At 32.3% G+C, this 23,274-nt stretch overlaps 1 protein-coding gene across 5 annotated transcripts in view; it reads left to right on the forward strand.

Annotated features, from left to right (window-relative positions):
• LOC148304729 (rab11 family-interacting protein 4A-like) overlaps positions 1-23,274 on the forward strand; it is a 137,222-nt gene that overhangs the window by 56,449 nt on the left and 57,499 nt on the right. For all 5 annotated transcript variants that reach the window (XM_088267852.1, XM_088267854.1, XM_088267853.1 and 2 more), the window contains 4 exons: positions 11,287-11,378; positions 12,594-12,748; positions 15,026-15,106; positions 16,345-16,389. In XM_088267852.1, coding sequence (XP_088123978.1) covers positions 11,310-11,378; positions 12,594-12,748; positions 15,026-15,106; positions 16,345-16,389 — 350 coding nt within the window. In that variant the 5' untranslated portion in view covers positions 11,287-11,309. The remainder of the gene's footprint in view (positions 1-11,286; positions 11,379-12,593; positions 12,749-15,025; positions 15,107-16,344; positions 16,390-23,274) is intronic.

Below are 23,274 nucleotides of genomic sequence, written 5' to 3' on the forward strand. Positions count from 1 at the left end.
CTATTGCTGTACTGAAGGATCTGTAGCTGAAACTAGTCGTAACAATATAATACTCAAGTGGGAAAGAACAAGTGTTTTATTTATTATTTAATTACCACAAAGAAAATGCCGAAACAATAAATGCGAAAATGAAAATGGCGTGATTTAATCACTGCCTTATAATTTATCGGTAAAGGGAACATCATTTGTACACATCTTTTTGTCGCACAAATGTGTATTTTAAAACAAATGTTATATTTTGCTCCTAATATAACGAACACTTTGTACATACATTTTTTGTTAGACATCTCAACATAGATGAAGAAGAATATGGAAGCCTGGGTGGAACAGCGACTTAATACGGCTGTTCAAACTTAAAACACAGTAAGGGACATTTTTTTTGTAGTACGTTTTTTTGCATTTTTGGACTAAGTACAATTTACTTAGTCCAAAATGCAAAAAAAAACGTACTACAAAAAATGTCCTTACTGTGTTTTGAATTTGGACAGCCGAATAGCCTCGATAGCCCGCAACTTAATTTAACAACCGCCCGCAACTTTTCTTTAAACTCAGGCAGCATTTGACGTAATCAATTTGTTTTGCTTCAAATTGAAAAATAAAATTGCTTGTATTGTAAAAAATAGTTTTTTCGAAAAAAAATGTATATATCTTTGAAAAGGAAAGAGTTAAAGAGTTAAAAATATTTTTTCAGTATTTTTTCCAAAAAAAAACTTCCAATATATTCGTAAAGTAAAAAAAAATGTGCGGAGACAAGTCTGACCATATACGCGGCGATCGATTTCTGAATTGGATGTTTGCGAGTTCAGCCTCAGGTACAATTCATCATTTCTGTACCATTTTCGTGGTGTGTAGGTACTTTAGTTATTGTCCCTGAAAATTAAGTAATATTTTGACATTATTTTACATAACGGTTACCTCGTTTTGCGCTCTCGGAAGCGAGAGATTATGCATGTTTAGATATAATTTTGCGCAACAGTAAAAATAATGATATTAGATCGCGTTCTTTTGATAATTACTACCTGTATTATATTATTGAATGTATTGTTCCTTTCCTCATTGTTACTCGCATATACAGCCGGCTAGAGGCTCGTCATAAATTTCCTGTTATCGAATACTAATAGCAAATATTCAATACGTTTTAATCAAGTGTTTGAATCTGATGCATAATAATAATATTTATTTAAAAAAAAAACTGTTTCAAATCCATAAGTTATTGTTAGTTTATGTATACTGCATTCCCGGCCGTACTGCCTACCTCCGTGGTGTAGTGATTAGCGTTTAGCTGCAGTGCTGGAGGTCCTGGGATCGATTTAAAGGGGGGTAAAAAAATATAAGCGGTAATTAAAATATGTGTATATTTTTTAAATCACTGTTAATAATTGTAAAGTCTACCGGTTTCGAAGCTAACCGCTTCTTTTTAAAGACTGATTAAAACTTTTACTGACTGATTAATACGTTTTTCACTCTTATATTTTTTAACATCATTCTGGACTAGTAGGTACCTGAACTGATCATTTTACCTTTACGTAATTAATTCTCATGATAACACTGCGTTAATGCGATACAGTGCCTTATGCACTATTGGGTGCGGATTAGGGTTACTAGTAGTTAGTAGTAATTTTAATTCAACCGGAAATTTCTTAATTTATTTTTCTTGCATTTATTATTATCATTGTTATCATAATTGTTTCCGAAATATATGAATATCTTACTCGTTACAATTCTTTTCTATCAAACTTTTTTGCTGTTGGGTTTTAACCCAAATTCGTCGAAAATTGTATTGAATTTTATTCAGCCGGACTAAACGAGGCATGCCTGTAAATACACTTGTATTTTGGTGATCGAAAGCTAATAGTAAATCAATTTATCTCATATTTATTTGCCCCCAATGTTTTTGACTAGTCACTGTTCAAATGTTTTTTTTAATAGAAATTAAACAAAATTCAATTCTTTTTGGAAAACAAAATTATGTCCAATTGTTTATTTAACTGTGTCGTCCCAGTCAATAATTTTACTACTTACATTCTGTGTCAACATATGTGACATTCATAACACTGTATAACCCTGAGTTCACCCTTCACTTCACCTTTAAAATCGAGGTTAGGTACTTCGGAGACCCAATTTTCCGTGCAAATGAAATAAAAGAAACTTGTCAATATACGTCACTTTTAACACTTTTTTCTAATATTTGACAAAAAAGTCTAAACATGAAATTTTGAGATGAACAAAGCCTCAAATAAATCTTGATAACATAATAAAATAACTAAATATGTATACTTTTATTTACTCGTAGCTTTTGTCACTTTTGTTTTGTTTGACCAGTGACTGGGTTTCATCGTTACAGACATCATCAGACAGGTGGGAGGCTAGAGAAAATTCTAAGTCATATACACAAAGAGGCAGGGGTTAATAACTATGATTTTATGTAATATTTATGACGAAACAAATTTAAATTGAATGTATTTAAGTAGTTTACTATAGTAATATTTACAGATGAAATGTTGTAAGAGTTTAAAGAGATTTTTTATATTTAAAATAAATATAAGCTATTTGTCCGCCACCATAGTGTTTAGGTTAAAATATTTAATTCTCGGGTTCGATTCCCATGGCGGTGAAAATAATAAAAAAAAACTTTAAAAAAATATTTGTTCAATATTAACCTCGAGTGCAGACCGCATCTTACCTTAAAAAAATAAACGATCAAATTACGATCGCATCAATTTCATTCAGTGCCCTATGCATCATTGGGTTGCCGATAAGGGTAAGTATTAGTAATAAGTGATTTCTTAGCCTAAAATTTATGTACAACATTTTGAGTGTGTCCAAATACTTGTTCACAAAATCTGGATTATCTCCAATTACAGGAGTTATTTTCATATTATTTTTGACATCTCATCAAAGATGAAGAAGAATATGGAAGTCTGGGCATTTACGGGGCTGACGACAATTCAATGAATTTGAGTAGTGTGGTTGTCAATAATGGGTAGAATTGGTGAATGTTACACGTGTGTAAAGTGATCACTTAAACCAGCCTATGACGGTCGTCAGCCCCGTAAATGCCCAGACTTCCATATTCTTCTTCATCTTTGATGAGATGTCAAAAATAATATAAAATTTATGTATTGTTACCCTTTTATTTAGTTTTCGAAGTCTGGAAATAAACTGCGATTTTGCTAAAATACACTTGCCATTTAAGTATATTAGATATTCCACGTCCAAAGCATGAATTTATGTAGTGCCGACCTTCTTGTATGATTACCTCATTTATAATTTAAACCCGTCAATCAATTTCAACGTATTTTTCCATCACTACTGCAATATGCAATTAGTTTTTAGCTCGTACCTCTTCATTTATGCATTTCATGCCCTTTAAGAGTTGATGAATCGCTTGAACGTTATCTTTATGCGTTTGTAATTAGCGCTATTAACGATGAGAAATGGGAACCATCTCATCACCTACTTTTCCCACTATATCTCTCAATAAACTTTCCCAAATGAGGGAAAACGTAACCATAATTAAACTTAGTATGCAAATGGAATGTGGGAATTAACCAAAATCTGTTCACAACTAAACTTACTAAAAGATTTATGTATTAATTTTTAAATCAAACACAGATTTTTTTAATCTACCAAGTTGTATTTTATTTTAAAAAAACACATCATTAATATAGTGACAATTGTTTCGAAACATTTTCATTCGTTTGAAAATGACATAACTAGGCGAAACAATTGTCACAATGTTAACTTTTATGTGATTTTTTTTTAATAAAATACAATTTAGTAGACTCAAAAAATCCGTGTTTGATTTAAAAATTAATACATAAATTTAAATTGAGTTCTACAAATGAAACGCCAAATAAATCAATAACTAAAAGATAACGCCGCAGGGATAGGCAGAGAGAATAGAACGCCACACCAATCTGTCTTTGCAAACAATCTCTTCAGAGCTTATAAAACAAACAAGTTATAAAACAAACCCTGAAGAGGGCAACAGGTTGTTGCCGAACTAGTTGGTTTTTAATAAAAAAAGTGAGTAGATGAAAAACAAAGACTTTTTATTTCTCCAAACATGTAACATGAATCTAATTCATAATTGTGCGACCCGCAGTGATACCTAACATTGTCCTATGTGGCCCTTGACCAGAAAAGTGTGACGACCGCTGGTATAGATTATCGCACTGCCTTTGGGAATTGCTTCTAGTTTCTGAATTCCGTTCACTCACGTTCCGGATTGGATTCGTCATGCGTGCCACTAGGTCATGGTCTGAGCAGGGGTGATAAATGCGAATTTTCAAATATAAATTTCCTCTTATCTCGACAACTCTATAGCCCTGAAAAGGTGATAAGTTCACCGCTGTAAAGAATTGAACCACTGCCTTGTATTTTTTTGCTTTTGTAAAGATCGTTTAAAAAATCGTTTGTTTTTCAGCATTTACACGTTGTTCTCAATTCTAATAAAAGGATGGCTTCACTTTAAATGCACATATTTAAAGAAAACCTTTTACATATTGTGCACGAGATATTTTATCATTATTATTATTATTATTATTTTTTTATTTGTATAAATTTATTTAAATCACAAATTTTACATATTTAGAACTTATTTTTTGCATAGACCCACCAAGCCACCTTGTGTGTCTTGTCGGTGGAGTTCTTTTTCAATACATTTTTTATTGTTTTTAACGATTTTAACCTAATATACACACGAAAAAGAGATAAAAATTAAGAATATAAACATTTTACAATATAATTTAATTTACGTTTTTAATTTAAAACAAAAAAATCAAACAAAACGCAATGTATAATATAATTCCAATGAATTTATATCTTTTTCTGACTACTGTTTCGCTGTTCCGCCATCGCAAGGCGAAACAGCTATCACAAAAATTAATATTTTTAGTAGAATAATAAATACCCTCTTTTTCACCTCTTTCGTATTTTATTATTATTAAATGTTTCTCGTTATTGATAAAAGCCAAAGTAATGAAAATTGCCATTTCACAATTGCTTGAAAAAAAATTATATCATGAACAAAATTATAAGTATGTAAAACACTTGCTTCCATCTACTGGTTTGAGTATAAATTGTAGATGGAAGCATCTGTAGCTTCCAAAACTAGTCGTTACAAAATATAATACTTAGGTGGTAAAAAAACAAACGTTTTATTTATAGTTAAAATGTTACTTGGTTTTAAATTAAAATCACTATAAATTTATAGTGATTTTAAAACGAAGTTACATTTTAATTAAAAAAATGGAAAATCACAAAGATTTGTTTCAAATATAAATTATATATTTTATTCATAAATAAATTATGTCGAAACAATAAAAAATATGATAATTTTCAATTACACAATTTGTCTGTTTTGCCATCCTCGTTCACTTCAAACAGTTCACTTTCTCACACCGCACATCTTACTTAGTCACTACCTAGTCATCGATCAATTATGAACGCTTATTTTCGATAGTCGTTGAATTTTTTAACAGGTTCTGTATTATTACACCATCGCTAATTGATTCGTCCGGAATTAATCTACAAAAAATACCGTTCAGCTTTTAACCGATTCTTTCGATTGCGAACATTAATTTGAAACCACGGATGGCTATGTAAAAAATCACAGAAAATTTGCTTATACTTTACATCAATAAAATAAAAGTGACACTTTTGGTTTCGCGGATTCCGGTCCGGTGACCTTATTGTGGAATCGATTTTACGTTTCGACGGTAGTTCTCATTATAAAATCAAACAACATTTCATAAAGAAATAAAACATTTTTAATGTAAGTTTTACTTAGTAAAAACCACTATTTCCTAAAATCTAATGTGACACGTGTTTTAAGATACAGTGTTTTGATATAAGGTTTTTACACACAAAATCCATAAGAAATGGATATTGTGTGTAAAAACCTTTACCATAACTTACATGTTATTATTATTATAATACAATACTTAAAATTCAATTTAAATACATTCATTCATTCATTCATAAAAATTATATAAAATCGTGGTTTTCAACTCCTGCCTTGTTGCGTATATATTGTAAATTTTGTCTAGCCTCACACCAGTCTGATGATGTCGGTTACGAAACCCGGTTGCTGGTCAAATAAAATTCATGTGTAAAAAATACATATTTTTTATTTTATTCTGCTATTAGGCTATTTAAAAAAATCAGCTAGGCTTCCTTCATTGGTGGTGAATTTAAGTTGATTTAATTTCAACTAAAATACACTTGATTACAATATGAATGGTCCTTTTAAGGACCACACTGTCTCATTTTGTGCGCGCAGCAAACCCGTAGTAATAATGGTCCTTTTCAGGTCCGCAATAGTGCGTCCGCAACACGGGCAATGATTTGTTTTATTCGCAGTTACACAAATTTTGATTTATTTAATAAGTATCGTGAAAATACAACTACAGTGAACCCACCTATAAAGCTGAGATGCATACCGCATTAGAGGGAATATTGTAGGGAGTTAATGCTTTTAATGGAGTTAATTGTATTTTAATTTTAAACTGCTCATTTCAGTTATTTCTTTGGTTAAAACGTGAAAATTTAAAACGTTAACTTCTTATAATGTTATTTATTTATTTATTGATTTGGCGTTTAATTTGTAGAACTCATTTTTAATTTATGTATTAATTTTAAATCAAACATAGATATTTTGAGTCTACTAAGTTGTATTTTATCAACAAAACACATAAAACAATCGTTTGATAATGCCCTAACAAGGCGAAACAATTGCCACAATATTCATTTTTAATGTGTTTTTGTTAAAAAAATACAAGTTTGTATACTCAAAAAAATCTGTGTTCGATTTAAAATTAATACATAAATTCTTATAATGTTCCCTGAGATAACGCGGTACCTATCTTAACGTTATAGGGGAGTTTACTGTAAATAATAATAAAAAAATTAGTAACCTAATTTAGAATTAAACATAGATTATTATATATAATTCTATGTTATGTAATATCTATGCGAAAAAGAAACACAGCGATTATTTTATTATACAAGCGAAAGTTAATTTATTGAATTACTGAACAGAATTCAGTTTGTTGAACTCCATTTTAATTCACTTACTGTAATAAATCCTACACCAATTTAAGATTATAATTGTTTTTTATGTGAAGGTATATTTTAATGATAATTCATTATTTCCCCGTCATATAATTTTTAAAATGATATAATAACTTAATTTTTAAACGTTGAGTGCCCGTTTAAAATAAATCATTTATTCAAAATATTATTAATGTGTATAGCATGACGTGGTGAAACCACGTTTCTCCTCTAGCCTGGCAAAAATAATCAATTGTCAATCCATTTAATTAATTAGTCTTAGGTAAAATTTTTTTCTGTGCGTGCAAATATTTTTTATGGCTCCGACCTTTTATAATTTACCTGTCGTAAAACTAAAATGTATTTAAAAGGTTTGAATCATAAAAACTGTCGCCAACCCGCTGGCCTTAGTAAACCAGGATAATAGATGTTTGCCGGTGGTCTATACTAAGAGCATTTATTATTATATAGCGCAAATAAAATTATTGCTAATTGATGTCTAGACGTTGAAAATTTTGGGGGTGGATACAAGCGCACCGTCAGCCAATGAAAAATGGTTTCGAGGGCGTGATCTTCAAGGAGAGAAACTGAATATAACGGGAAGAAATCAGTGGGATCGCTCTCTTAGAAGCCAACAGTTGGAAGGATCAGTTGGGAGGAATCAGTCGTAAAAGGAAAGACCGACCAGTCGGACTGGTCGGAATAATTAGTTGGAAGGAGGAGTTGGTCGGAATCCGCATCCGGGAAATCAGTGGGATCGAGGAGTTGTAAGCAGCAGTCGGGAGAGATCAGGGGGATCGAGCAGTCGGGAGAAATCAGTTAGAAGGAGCATACCTACACCAGGTTTTAAGACTTAAGTGAGGAGAAGAGCGGGAGCTCTACGCAGGGAGAGAGAAGATAGAAAAAAGGGAGTTACTCATCCGGAGTATCAAAAGCAGACCCACGCCGGGTCATAAGCCTCAAATTAAGAGCTGAAGCTCTACTAGGAGAAGAAGAAGATAAGAAGCAAGAATCGTCGCTCGGCGGCCCGTCATAAGAAGAACCTCATCCCAGCATCCAACGGCGCAGCTTTTTCACAAAGCTTTTTCACCCCAGCATCACGGCGCATCTTTTTCACCAAAGGTTAGAATAAGTTTAATTTAAGATAGGATTAATTAATTTTAAGCTAATTTAAGATAGTGAATAAGATTAGTTTAAGTTAAAGTCACTTTCGTATAATTTTTATATTTTTAATTAAATCAATTTAAGTATATTTTTTGTGCTGAATTTTCTTTCATCTCCCTACCCCTCTTTCTAATATTCCCAGGGTATATCAGCTTGATAAGGTGGGCGACGTCAAGCATTTACTTTGTGGTTAGTCATTTTTACTTTTATATTCTTTTAACGAAAATGTTAATATTAGTAATATTAGTATATAACCACTCATTTTTATGTCTACCGTCGAGAGTACATGTCAGACCTCGGCTCTTAATGCATATTTGTGCTTGTGCATGTTGGTCCTCGAGTCGACCAAAATCGCATGTGTTAAACATTTTGTGTAGTTTTAAGTGTGTAAATGGTAATGAAGGGTATTATTATAATGAAAATGTAACTTTGTTTTAAAATCACTTTAAATATTTTATTATAACTTAATTATAATGTCTACCGGTTTCGAAGCTAACCGCTTCTTTATCAAAACTGATTACTATGGTATTCATCAGTCTCGATAAAGAAGCGGTTAGCTTCGAAACCGGTAGACATTATAATTAAGTGATAATAAAATATTTATAGTGATTTTAAAACAAAATTACATTTAAATTATAAAATGGAAAATCACAATGTTAGTGCTTCAAATATAAATTATAAGGGTATTATTGTTTGCGTGCTGTGGTAGTGATTGTCCTGACGAAGAGAGGGGCACGTCTAGAAACCGGTAGACATAAAAATCTCTTTGAGTGGTCATATACCAATACTACTTAGAATTTTTAAAAAAATATAAAAGTAAAAATCATTTACATTGTCTAATCTAGATTATCGAAAGTCCGAATTATTGAGATCTGAATTAACGAGATTTTACCGTATATCATTACAGATTCGTCACACTTTGTGAGTTTTTCCTCCGCCAATTGCGAATATTGCATTATTTATTGTAAAATTGGAGATGTGTCGTAAATAAAATTTGCATTCTCTTTCACTCCTCTCTTGTGTGTGGTAAGGTACAGTTTATTTCGCGGTTTTTAAGGCGACCACCAAAGAGATGGATTAACAGCCGAGAATCGATATCGCAGGAGGTTAAGGGGATATTTGTAAACACATAATTCATTCCACCGGAGACCAGCTGAGAGGTCACATCGCTCACTCCTTTCAACAACGTCATATATCAAAAATAGACAATTTTCAGTTTTACATATTTTCGAAATGCCCAGAAAATGTACTAGATGCCAGCAAAAGCGTCATATTTTGAACTAAATATTTGCCCGCTGCAGGTCAGAAAGTGTTGAAGTGCTGTTTTTGCATTTTTACGAAAAGGTATTGTTTAATTTTTTTTTAAATATACTTACTTAATATTTTTCAAATGGAGAAAAAACCTTGTTGTTTTTGCGTTTTGAAGAAAAGGTATTGTTTTTATTTTTTAAAATATACTAAATATTTTTCAAATTCAGAAAAAACATCCAGGTTTCACTTTAAAAGATCTGTTGCACAGTAAAAGTTCAATAAGTGGCTTGATATTTATTTTTAATACATTGTATTATATTTTTAAACTTTAAAAACGTTCTCCTGAAAAACGAATTTATGACGTTGTTGAAAAGAGTGAGCGACGTGTCAAAATGTATATTGGATATTTTTTGTTTTTGTTTTTTTTACAATATTCTTCTGCTTCTTCCACCCTTATCCGCAGCATTTGAAAAATATTTAGCATATTAAAAAAAAAATAAACAATACATTTTCTTTAAAATGCAAAAATAACACTTTCTGCCCTGTAGCGGGTAAATATTAAGTTAAAAATATGCCTCTTTTGCTTGGATATAGTACATTTTCTGGGAATTCCGAAAACATGCACAACTGAAAATTGTCGATTTTTGATTTATGACGTTCTTGAAAAGAGCGAGCGATATGGCAACACTGAGTACACGGCTGTCCAAACTCAAAACACAGTAAGGGACATTTTTTTTGTAGTACGTTTTTTTTTGCATTTTTGGACTAAGTAGACTCTACTTAGTCCAAGAATGCAATAAAAACACACTACAAAAAAATGTCCCTTACTGTGTTTTAAGTTTGGACAGACCTGTCAATTGATTACTTAGTTTGTAAATCATCGCGATCACTCAATATGAAGCAATACTTACATTTTTTCGTTTGATTTGCCACTACTTTCATTTGTAGCAAAAAATGCATACAATCAATATGATTTTGCACTACCTGTTTCGTGGAAGCATTTCGTGCGGAACATTTTCTTTATACGGATGTTTTAGTTTCAACAGTCATTATTATTCTCTAGACAATGTATAATTCAGACTGATGAACGCAAATCTAAAAACTTATTTGTTTTACAAAAGATTTCGATCCCATTAAAAAATGTTTATACCAATTTAGTTCGACCATTATTGCACTGGTACTAATAAATTAAATCCACATCACAACATTTTGAGTGTGTCCAAATACTTGTTCACAAAGTCTGGATTATGTCCAATTACAAGAGTCACCTTCATTTCACATTCATCATTATTTTTTGACATCTCGTCAAAGATGAAGAAGAATGTGGAAGTCTGGGCACTAACGGGGCTGACGACCGTCATAGGTTTATATAAACACTTTACACACGTGTAACATTCACCAATTCTACCCATTATTGACAACCACACCACTCAAATTCTTGGAAGTTCTAATTATGTTAACCAATTTTGAAACATTGTTCTTGAAACACTAGAACTTCACTAGAGACATCTATTGGTGAGATGAAAAGAAGCTTTTTATTGAGCAGAAACTCCTTTATCAGTATGTGAGGTCCGAATCCTGGATTATAATCACTTACATGAGAAAATCATGAATGGAATATTTTTGTTAGCCTAAGCGGACGGCTATTATTTTTTCCAAAACATTTAAAGCCTTTTTTTGTTTGGTTGGAAGATATTGCTTTGTAGCAATAAGCCCGCCAATGTACTTATTTACTTTATGTACATGAAATTTAAATAAATAAATAAAAAAGTTTATTTCTTTTATTAATAATTTGAAATGAAATTTGTTTTCCAGGTCTGGCTGTGTGTCCCCCTGCCATGATGGCGCCCAGTGTCTTCCAGAGGGCTAAATCTCCCCGCCAATCACCGGTTTCACACAAAATACAGGTACCTACCTAATTACTAAATAACGCCTAACCATGTATGAATCATTAAATACCTACTTGTTTCTTATGAGTAAAAACATACAAAGATATGCACATTGGAGTATGTAAATAGACGTTCTCATTATAAAAGAAATTGCTTGCGAAAATTGTGAGAAAAACAATTATTACAAATTTGGAAGTGAAACGAAGTTTATGTGTATATATATATATATATATATATATATATATATATATATATATATATATATATATATTTTTTTTTTATATTTAAAATATAAATTGTTTATATCCTACCAGTTAAAAAGCATGTTTCTTTATTCTATGTACATTACAATTTTTCATCATGTATTATATTTAAAAAAACATATATAGTATAAGTCATTCAATATATATACACACACATACAGAAACATATATACGTAAACATAGATACATACACACACATATATATATATATATATATATATATATATATATATATATATATATATATATATATATATATATATATATATATATATATATATATATATATATATATATATATATATATATATATATATATATATTCTTAATATATATATATATATATAAGGCAAAATAAAGGAATGGGTAAATGATCAAGAGTTAATTTTATGAAAATTGTAAAATGTTTATATTCTTAATTTTTTCTGTTTTTTGTGTCTATATTAGGTTGAAATCGTTAAAAACAATAAAAATGTATTAAAAAAGAACTCCACCGATAAGACACACAAGGTAGTTTGGTGGGTCTCTGCAAAAAAAGTTCGTAATATGTATAAATAATAATAATATAATATGCTTGAAAATGCAAAAACAGCATGAGTAAAAAAATATTGTTGTTGAATACCACTTCTTCATGAGTACATATTAAACCTAACCCTTATCCGCACCCCAATGGTGCATAGGGCACTGCATAATATAAACGCAGTGTTATCTTGATCGTTTACACATAAAGGAAAGGTGATCAGCTCTCCGCTTCAGGTACCAGTCCAGGGTTATATTGAATAAATATGACAGTGAAAAAATCACTTATTTTTATTTTACCCCCCTTGGGAATCGAACCCGGGACCTCCAGAACGGTAGCCGAGCGTGCTGACCATTGCACTACGGAGGCGGACAAGTATGAATTGTGATTTAACTAAAAGTATACAAATATTTTTTTTCATTTCATTATTTCTGTTTTCTCCTGTCGCAGAGTCCCCGGTTCCTGGTTGCCGACAGCGGGAGCAGCAGCAGCAGCGACGGGCTGGCGGCCAATCAGCGCGGGTCCTCCACCCCCTCCCCGCCCTCCGCGTCAGGCCCCGAGAGCTTCGAGTGCCTGGGAGAGGGCGAGCTGGACAACAATAACGGGTAAGAGACAGCTCTAAAGCCCTTGACGAGCGACAGCCCTGAAGCCCTTGACGCTAGCTAGTTGCGAGGACGTCTTGTCCGCCTCCGTAGTGTAATGGTCAGCACGCTCGGCTTCCGACCGTTCTGGAGGTCCCGGGTTCGATTCCCAGGGGGGTCAAAGTGATTTTTTCACTGTAATATTTATTCAATATTATCCTGGTCTTGTACCTGAAGCGGAGGGCTGATCACCTTTCCTTCACGTGTTAATGATTAAGATAACACTGCGTTTATATGACGCAGTGCCCTTTGCACCATTGGGTTGCGGATAAGGGTTTTCTCTTTTCTCTCTTGTCTTAGCCTCGTCAGGTTGAACCTTAGGTTTAGGAAATGCTTGGTAAAATCCTTTCGCAGCTGAGGTTGCCTGGTATTCCTCCTTAGGACTTAGGGTTTGGGCGTGGGTATAGCACGCGCTAGGTTGGCTTGGCGGTGCGGGTGGTTTCCTAATAGGGTTTGGCTAAATATATATATTTTTTAAAACCTTCAAATATTTAATTTATTGTAATACACTTTTAAAATTCATTTTACCAGATTTTTTTTTACAAAATCAAAAAGTTTCAAATTCCTGTCTTATTTTGTAAATAACATTGTGAATTTTGTCTAGCTTCCCACCAGTCAATGATCAAAGTGAGTGTTTTTGCCTAGAATTTTCACTCATGAATTACATGAAATTATAGTAACTTTAAACATAAAGAGTCAATCAACTCACGAGTAGGAAGAGTCTATGAAACTTAAAAAGTTGAAGCCTGAGTAGGGACATGATAAGCGGTCTTGCATAAGCCGTAGCTAGATATCAGAGTCAGTTAAACGTTAGGTAATTAAAAAAAAGTCACTGGTCAAATGAAATAAAAGCATAAAAAACTTTATAGTTGTTGTTTATTATATAAAATCCAGTTCTACCAAGAAACATCAGTATAAATCGTAAATCCAATATTTTTAAATGGTTTAATTATTGTATGGAAAACAACATCTATTATACATAGCTGTTATGAAACCTATTTTTTTCAAAGCGAGGATGCAATCCACCACTTTTAATCATCTTATGCACCACGGTTTGGGAACCCCTGGACTAAACCAATAATTATTTTTACCTCGTGATAGATTAGTAGTGACTTTTCGTTATCACGTTTTTCGGCATTCCTTTTACACATATTGGATTTCAGCCGATTTAGTATCACCCAATTTGGTTGAATCACGTTTCTGTTCCGAGTCGAGTCACGCATGCCGTAGTATAAACAAATTGTGACGTATTTATTATGAATCGTTCTTGTTCTTGCTCTTTGATTTTGCTTGAGGATAGAAGTATACATAGCATTATCTGTCACTCCATCATGTAGATATATGCAAAAGAGAGACGTTCTGAGAGAACGAATGCCATATCGGCTGTCCAAACTTAAAACACAGTAAGGGACATTTTTTTAGTACGTTTTTTTTGCATTTTCGGACTAAGTAGAATATATTATACGAACTACAAAAAAATGACCCTTACTGTGTTTTGAGTTTGGACAGCCGATCTATGGTGGGATTAGGAAATAAGCATGCCTACGACGGTCTTAAACACTATAAATGCCCAGCCTTCCAAATCCTTTTTCATTAATAATTTAATAAATACCACTATTTCTTAAAATCTTTTGTAACACGAATTTCGATGCATTCCGCATCATTTTTAAACACCGTGTGGTGTTCGAAACACGTGTCACAATAGATTTTAAGAAATATTGGTAAAAATCAGTAAAACTCAAATTAAAAATGGATAGATTTTAGACAAAATGACTGCCGAATCAATTAATTCCATATTCCCAATATTGTTCATATTTAAAGCATTTACTTTGTGGTTAGTCATTTTTAGTTATTTTTTTTACAGTAATGCTAATAATATTAGTACATAACCACTCACCGAGATTTTTATGTCTACCGGTTTCGAGAGACGGGTACGTCTCGAAACCGGTAGACATAAAAATCTCGGTGAGTGGTTATATAATAATATTATTAACATTTTTGTAAAAAAAATCCATATTCTTCTTCATGTACGTAGAGATGTCAAAAATAACTGCTAATTGGAGATAATCCAGATTTATAAACAAGTATTTGGACACACTCAAAATGTTGTAGAAAACATTTTACTTGTTGAGCATACTGATTCTCACGAGAGCTCAATTAAATACATATTACTAGGCGTCATTCCTTTGGGTAAGTGCCTCGCCAAATAATTTGAAATTTATGATGTTATTATTTTTTCAGCGATGCTGGACATCGCAGCCCGAATGGACACATCAACAGACATTCCTGGACCAGAACCAGTCTTAGACGAACACCTCCCAGGTACCTACCTTTGCCAATACTCTTTCTTACACACATTCTTTCACCGATCGGCAATCGGGCATTTCCGCCCGACCCACATTCACCGCCGAACTTTTATTGCGAATCCAAAACATTCCCAGCATTTGGCAACATTCCTTCAACATTCTACTTTTTCTAATTAGTGAAAAAAAAAGTACTGTAAAACCCCAATATAAAGGATCTCTATTTAACGAAATTCGGATTTAACGGACAGTTCACGACGAGTGTCAGAAGACAATAAATACTCGTATAATTTTGTTTGTGTTTTGTATTGTTTATTTATATCTAAATACAGTAATTTATTATTAGATTAAAACCAATATTTTTAGCTTTTCCACTTTTTTATTTGACCAGCGACCGGGTTTCGTCGTTACCGACATCATCAGACTGGTGTCAGACAAAAAAAAAAAAAAAAAAGTGGAAAAGCTAAAAATATTGGTTTTAATCTAATAATAAATTAAAAATGCAATTCCATCACGAAGTGTCAGTGGATAATATAAATCTATTCTAAATACAGTGTTCATATTTAAAAAAAAGTTTTTGATTTAATTTAAACCTATTTTTATATCACGGACCTTCGGCTTTAACGGACACCCCCTCCCCCTAATTAGTCCGTTATATCGAGATTTTACTGTAATATCGTATTTTTTTACATAGCACTTCGATGCTTGAAAATGCAAAAACAGCATGAGTAAAAAATTATTGTTGTTGAATACTACTTCTTCATGAGTACATATTACCATACCACAAAGTTGACAATGGTTTTAGTATTCAAAATAGATATTTCTGTCGACATTTGTAATATGACATTGTACCACCACCGGCCAATACATTGTCGCCATAAGAGTTTATTAAATTTGCGAATTTCCTTGCAAATTTAGATGTAAAGCAACTATCGCGATGTGACGATGAAATAATTTGTTTTAAATAGTTTTCTATACAATGTTACCTGTCCGGGGTTTTTGCGGACAAAACTGTATCTGGATGGTAGATGGCAGATAGTAGAGGTGCCATTTTAGAAATAAATATCACCAAGCTTTACTTATAATCGCGGCCGTACAAGTACGTCCATACTCCTTTGAGGAAAGTTTTGTTCGGACGTCTGTGTACGGCCATACTCGCGGGCAGGTTAAGTTCTAAATATGATTGTAAATATGCTGTTACCACTACACAACTATGATGCTTTCCACTTTCAAACAGATTGTTTCATTCTTTTGTAGTCACCAAGAGAACCTGCCACATCGCCGCTGGGGCTCCATGCGACAGTAAGCTAGCGCCTCTTTTACGCACATCCTTACCCTAACCTTCCTTACCTTTTCTCGCTTTATTTTAAACTAATACAGACTCTAGGACGTGAATTTATCTCTGGGTTAATCCAAATTCAAACTAACTGATTATTTGCACCCCATATTATATATATATATATATATATATATATATATATATATATATATATATATATATATATATATATATATATATACATATGTTATGAATTCATACGCCCTCGATATGTATGTCTCATCTTAATGTCGACCGGTTTCAGATACTTAATGAAATTAATAATATTAATTATAATAATTACTTAATTAATTAATAATAATTACTTGTATACAACATTTCGAGTGTGTCTGGATTATCTCCAATTATAGGAGTTATTATATTATTTTACACGTGTGTAAACTGATCACTTAAACCAGCCTATGACGGTCGTAAGCCCCGTTAATGCCCAGATTTCCATATTCTTCTTCATATATGTTGATAAGTAAAAAATAATACATTTTTTTGTATTTGTAATTATGGAAAACCACAAAGTTGTGCTTCAAATATTTATTTTGATCCTATGCCTTATTTATGATGTTAGCAAGTTATTTATACTTATATATAATATTTTTTTCGATGTAACTTGTAATGTGTACAATATTTTTTTTTCTTTCCTTTTTTATAAGCGCCATCTATTTTAAATTGATCGCAAACTCGCGTGTGTGAAATGTAAACATGATAATTTATTGTAAAAAAACATATTTATTGCACATAATGCACAGTCGGTATTGTCGGTTTTCCATTGGTATATTATACAAAACATAGATGTCGCTTATTACATTTGGATTTTAAATATTATTTTATTTTATTTGCTAAATGGAAGCAGAGAAAATCGAGGAAAACATAGCTTCTTGAAAGTGGTCAGGCCAAGAGTCGAAATAATCGACTTATTACACATGTCGCTCACTCCTTTCAACAACGTCATATATCAAAAATCGTCAATTGTCAGTTGTGCATGTTTACGGAATGCCCAGAAAATGTACTATATCCCAGCAAAAGCGGCATATAAGCGTGAAAAATGCACCAACTTTTTTCATGACTAAGGTTTTTCTAAAATATGTAAGCATTGTAAAATGTGATATAAATAATCCTTCTACATATTTAATCAGCAAATTGTGACTCACTCGAACAATGGCCCCGAGAAAACATATTTTCAATGTGAATAAGTAGGTACTTATGTAATATTACGTATAATTTAATCTCTGTATCACCAAGGCTATGGGAAATACCCTACCAACGTCTTTAAAATATGCAATTCGATTGTTGCAAGTTACCTTTAATATGCTATGCAAAAACATCTGTATGTAAAGCTATCATGTCATCCCATACGAATCACACCAATTTTTTAGTTTAATCTTTAATATTTATACGTATTTGATTGATGTGTAATTGAATACTTTAGCACAAAAACCACGTAACCCTTTTTTAAAGCGACGGGAAAAACTAAACATATTTGTTTGTTTTTTATTATTATTATTGATATGGAAAAGATGAAGTTTACAACATTTTAAGTGTGTCCAAATACCTAATCACAAATCTGGATTATCTCTAAATTAGAAGTTATTTTTTTACATAATTTTTTGACTAGTTTCGAAAACTAACAGATGTTTTCGAGACTAGTCGTGTTGAAGAAATAAAACTCATTATATGGTACAAGTGATTTTTTTTTAAATAATCAAATTCTCATTCCACAAAGTTAATGCCGAATCAATAAATAATATAAACAGGATTTATTCTACAAAAACGATTTATTTTTAACTGTAATGAAACGCAGGAAAAATCATTAAATCTTGGAAAAACCGAACATTTGAAGGCGTATTTTAAACCAGCCATGTCGGTCGTGAACCCTGAAATTTCCCAGACTTCCTTATTCTTCGTCATCTATGTTGAGATGTCCAAAACTAATGTAGAGATGAAGTTTATAACAAATTCAACAATTTTACATTTGACAAATATAAAAACACAAATGCGTCATAATTTAAAAACAGTCGTGAATAATTACGACTTAAGATATTGAACAAATGAACAATTACACTTTTATTTATTATGATATACGTTCACTTAAGCCAACAAAATGTCAGGTCGTAAGCCCTGAGATGCACAGACTTCCATCTGCTTTCGTATAAAAACGATAGACGTCTCATCTCAAATTGAGACACGTATAATAATCTAATTTTCCGTAAATATGACATTATTCATACTGATTCTTTAATGTGGAAGTCTACGAATTGACAATTTCTAGTATATTTCATAAACTACCTTATATTTGCTTTTTATTTCCATTTGATATCTACTACCTTTGTCAACATCGCACCCTACAAAGTAGCTATCGAACTTCACAAAACACCTATAATAATCTAATTTTCCGTAAATATGACATTATTCATACTGATTCTTTAATGTGGAAGTCTACAAATTGACAATTTCTAGTATATTTCATAAACTACCTTATATTTGCTTTTTATTTCCATTTGATATCTACTACCTTTGTCAACATCGCACCCTACAAAGTAGCTATCGAACTACACAAAACACCTATAATAATCTAATTTTCCGTAAATATGACATTATTCATACTGATTTTTGAATGTGGAAGTCTACAAATTGACAATTTCTAATATATCTCATAAACTACCTTATATTTGCTTTTTATTTCCATTTGATATCTACTACCTTTGTCAACATCGCACCCTACAAAGTAGCTATCGAACTACACAAAACACCTATAATAATCTAATTTTCCGTAAATATGACATTATTCATACTGATTTTTTAATGTGGAAGTCTACAAATTGACAATTTCTAGTATATTTCATAAACTACCTTATATTTGCTTTTTATTTCGATTTGATATCTACTACCTTTGTCAACATCGCACCCTACAAAGTAGCTATCGAACTACACAAAACACCTATAATAATCTAATTTTCCGTAAATATGACATTATTCATACTGATTTTTTAATGTGGAAGTCTACAAATTGACAATTTCTAGTATATCTCATAAACTACCTTATATTTGCTTTTTATTTCCATTTGATATCTACTACCTTTGTCAACATCGCACCCTACAAAGTAGCTATCGAACTACACAAAACACCTATAATAATCTAATTTTCCGTAAATATGACATTATTCATACTGATTTTTTAATGTGGAAGTCTACAAATTGACAATTTCTAGTATATCTCATAAACTACCTTATATTTGCTTTTTATTTCCATTTGATATCTACTACCTTTGTCAACATCGCACCCTACAAAGTAGCTATCGAACTACACAAAACACCTATAATAATCTAATTTTCCGTAAATATGACATTGTTCATACTGATTTTTTAATGTGGAAGTCTACAAATTGACAATTTCTAGTATATTTCATAAACTACCTTATATTTGCTTTTTATTTCCATTTGATATCTACTACTTTTGTCAACATCGCACCCTACAAAGTAGCTATCAACACAATACAATACACAAAACATAATACGGCGGAATTGGATCCGAAGATATTAGGAAACATAGAGCCATTTAGAAATAATGAAATTCATTTATAATTTTGTAATATTGACGCCTCGCATTCAACCGCGTGAAACGAAGCACCATTAAAAGCATTGATTACACAGTTGGGCAAATAGAAACGTCAGTATTTGCCTTTTTAATAAATTCGACCCAATGGAAAGAGTAATTAATTCTTTGTGACGCCCGATGTGTAACGGGCCCTTTGATGATTTAACCTAAAATTTTTCATTAATGCGTTCTCTCAGACGAATGTGCGGCAAAATGTTGTATGACAGATGTTCGTATTGTGATATAATGAAAGAGTGTAAGACTGAGGTAAGCATTATCAAAAATGGATGGTATCAACACGAAGTGATTTCCAAATCAATTACATATTTTATAATTAAAGTTCAAACCTTAATATCTCCCTTAGTTTCGAATAGAAAAGAGTTATTAAAAGGTATGTAAGATGTTAAAAAAATGAAGGAAAATATTTTTTCAATGCATATCAAATTTTCATATATATAAATATTTAAAAAAAAGGGGCCAGGAGTCGAAATTATGGATGGGTATATAAGAGAAGGTCCACGAAGGTAGAAGAGGCAAAGAATGTTTGCAAAGACAGAGTAGTATGGCGTTTTATTCTCTCTGCCTACCCTTGCGGAGAAGCGGCGTGATAATAAGTTAGTAAGTTATTATAAAAGAAAAATTGTGCGCGGAATACTCGTGTGGCTTCACGCGCAGCCGGTCGCGTACTTAATTGTTTATTAGATAAACCCTTAACCCTTACCACTCTGTAGGCCAGACATTCTGGCCCGTATGATTCTAGTAGGCAGCTCCGTGGGCCACAATGTCTAGCCCGGCGCAGGCATAACTTTAATCACTGATTTCTCTATCACCCAAGTTTATTCTACTAAGAAATATTTCAGATAAATACAGTTAATCTTAATTAACATGGTCATACGAATTGCCAGACAGAGTGTCCCAAAATTAGGGAACCAAAATATTTATTTTAATGGTAGAAAAGCGTCGCATTTTTTTGATCAGAGTAGCTGTTATGAGAAAAAATGGTTAGAGTGGAAAGGGTTAAAAGTGGGTATTTGATTTTATTTAGATGCGCGGGATTATTTGGAATTAGTGCGGTAATACATTTGGTGGGAGACTGGAGGATGAAGTAACTTATGTTATTTACGACCCGCTTTGAAGTATTTTGAAAGAAAGCTTCTTATGTGTAGTTTCATTTGTAACAAAGCGAAAGAGTAGTCGTTCCGGACTTGTTTTGGCACTTTTCCAATGAAAACTCTCCGGACATCGTATAGATACTTCGAACATACAAAATATAACAGGAAGACCATAATTTATTCAAATAAGTAAAAAAAATGAAGAAAAATATGGAAGTCTGGGCATTTGCGGGCCTGACGACCGTCATAGGCTGGTTTAGAGATCACTTTACACACGTGTAACATTCACCAATTCTACCCATTATTGACAACCACACTACTCAAATTCTTGGAAGTTCAATTTTAAACATTATTCTCGAATCACTAGAACTTCACTAAAGACATCTATTGGTGAGATGGAAAGAAGCTTTTTATTGAGCAGAAACTCTTTTATTAGTATGTGAGGTCCGAATCCTGGATTATAATCACACACATGAGAAACGCCAGAAAATATCATTTTCATTTTTATCATTTAAGCTTATAATTTGACCAGATAATTTATTTACAACATTTTGAGTGTGTCTTAATACTTGTTCACAAAATCTGGATTACCTCCAATTACAGGAGTTATTTTCATATTATTTTTTGACATCTCATCAAAGATGAAGAAGAAAATGGAATTCTATGCATTTACGGGGCTGACGATCGTCATAGGCTGGTTTAAGTGATCGCTTTACACACGTGTAACATTCTACCCAATCTACCCACTATTGACAACCACACTACTCAAATTCTTGGAAGTTGTATATTTATATTAACCAATTTTGAAACATTATTCTTGAATCACTAGAACTTCAATCGTTTAAAATCATTTACTCCTGTAATTGGAGATAATCCAGATTTTGTGAACAAGTATTTGGACACACTCAAAAATAGTTGAAAGTTGGAATATTTTTGCTTTTATTGATGTACATAAGCAAACCTGTTTAGACGTCCTTAGAGTACACTCCTTCCACCCGCGCCACAGGTAGCATGCTCGAAAAAAGAATGACTGACGATTGTTAAGCATGCTCCAAATGATCATACTTACGTCTAGCAACGTACATACACACACGGTACTACTAAGCTGATATTGGTACGTAATATGCAAGAATAGCATGCTTTTGTGGTCATAATGAGCATGTGTTTGTAGACCTTTAATAACAGTAGGTACATTTACCATATTGTTTATTTTTCACAACATTTTGAGTGTGTCCAAATACATGTTCACAAATGTTGTAAATAAATTAACTGGTCAAATTATAAGCTAAAATATTAAAAATGAAAAATATATTTTCTGGCGTTTTTCATGTATGTGATTGTAATCCAGGATTCGGACCTCACACACTGATAAAGGAGTATCTGATCAATAAAAGGCCTCTTTTAATCTCATCAATAGAGGTCTCTAGTGAAGTTCTAGTGATTCAAGAACAGTGTTTTAAAATTATTACCATTTTTTTTCATCAACGCCGAAAACATGCTCACCCTACTTTTTATTACGTCTTTTTTGACGGATCGTTTTGGTAAAGGGCATGTGTGACGTCACAGATGGCCTAATCTTGGCTACACTGGTGTGACCACACGGCTTCGCCCATCTCTCAACACCCGATGACGTTTCCCATTAATTTCTAGTCCGCTGCTTTGCCCTCATTTTCTCAGATGCCTTATATAAATTCGTTTATACCAATACATACGTAATTCTAAAACGTTCAATAAAAAAAAATAATAATAAAACTTTTGGATAATTTATGAAGCGCCATTTTCGCAAAATACTACCATTTTGCGAAAATGTTTGAAAATTCACCAATTCTTTTTTATATATGTTAAGTCATAAATTGTCCGCCTCCGTAGTGTAATGGCCAGCACGCTCGGCTACCATTCTGGAGGTCCCGGGTTCGATTCCCAAGGGGGGTAAAATAAATATAAGTGAAATTTTCACTGTAATATTTATTCAATATTATTACCCTGGACTGGTACCTGAAGCGGAGGGCTGATCACCTTTCCTTCATGTGTAAACGATCAAGATAACACTGCGTTTATATGACGCAGTGCCCTATGCATCATTGGGGTGCGGATAAGGGTTTATTATTATTATTTTATTATTAGTCATAAATTAAACCCTGAAGAGG

Source organism: Brachycentrus maculatus, unplaced genomic scaffold, assembly GCF_059751285.1.
Source record: "Brachycentrus maculatus isolate JH-2025_06_01 unplaced genomic scaffold, ASM5975128v1 h1tg000306l, whole genome shotgun sequence".
NCBI lineage: Eukaryota > Metazoa > Arthropoda > Insecta > Trichoptera > Brachycentridae > Brachycentrus > Brachycentrus maculatus.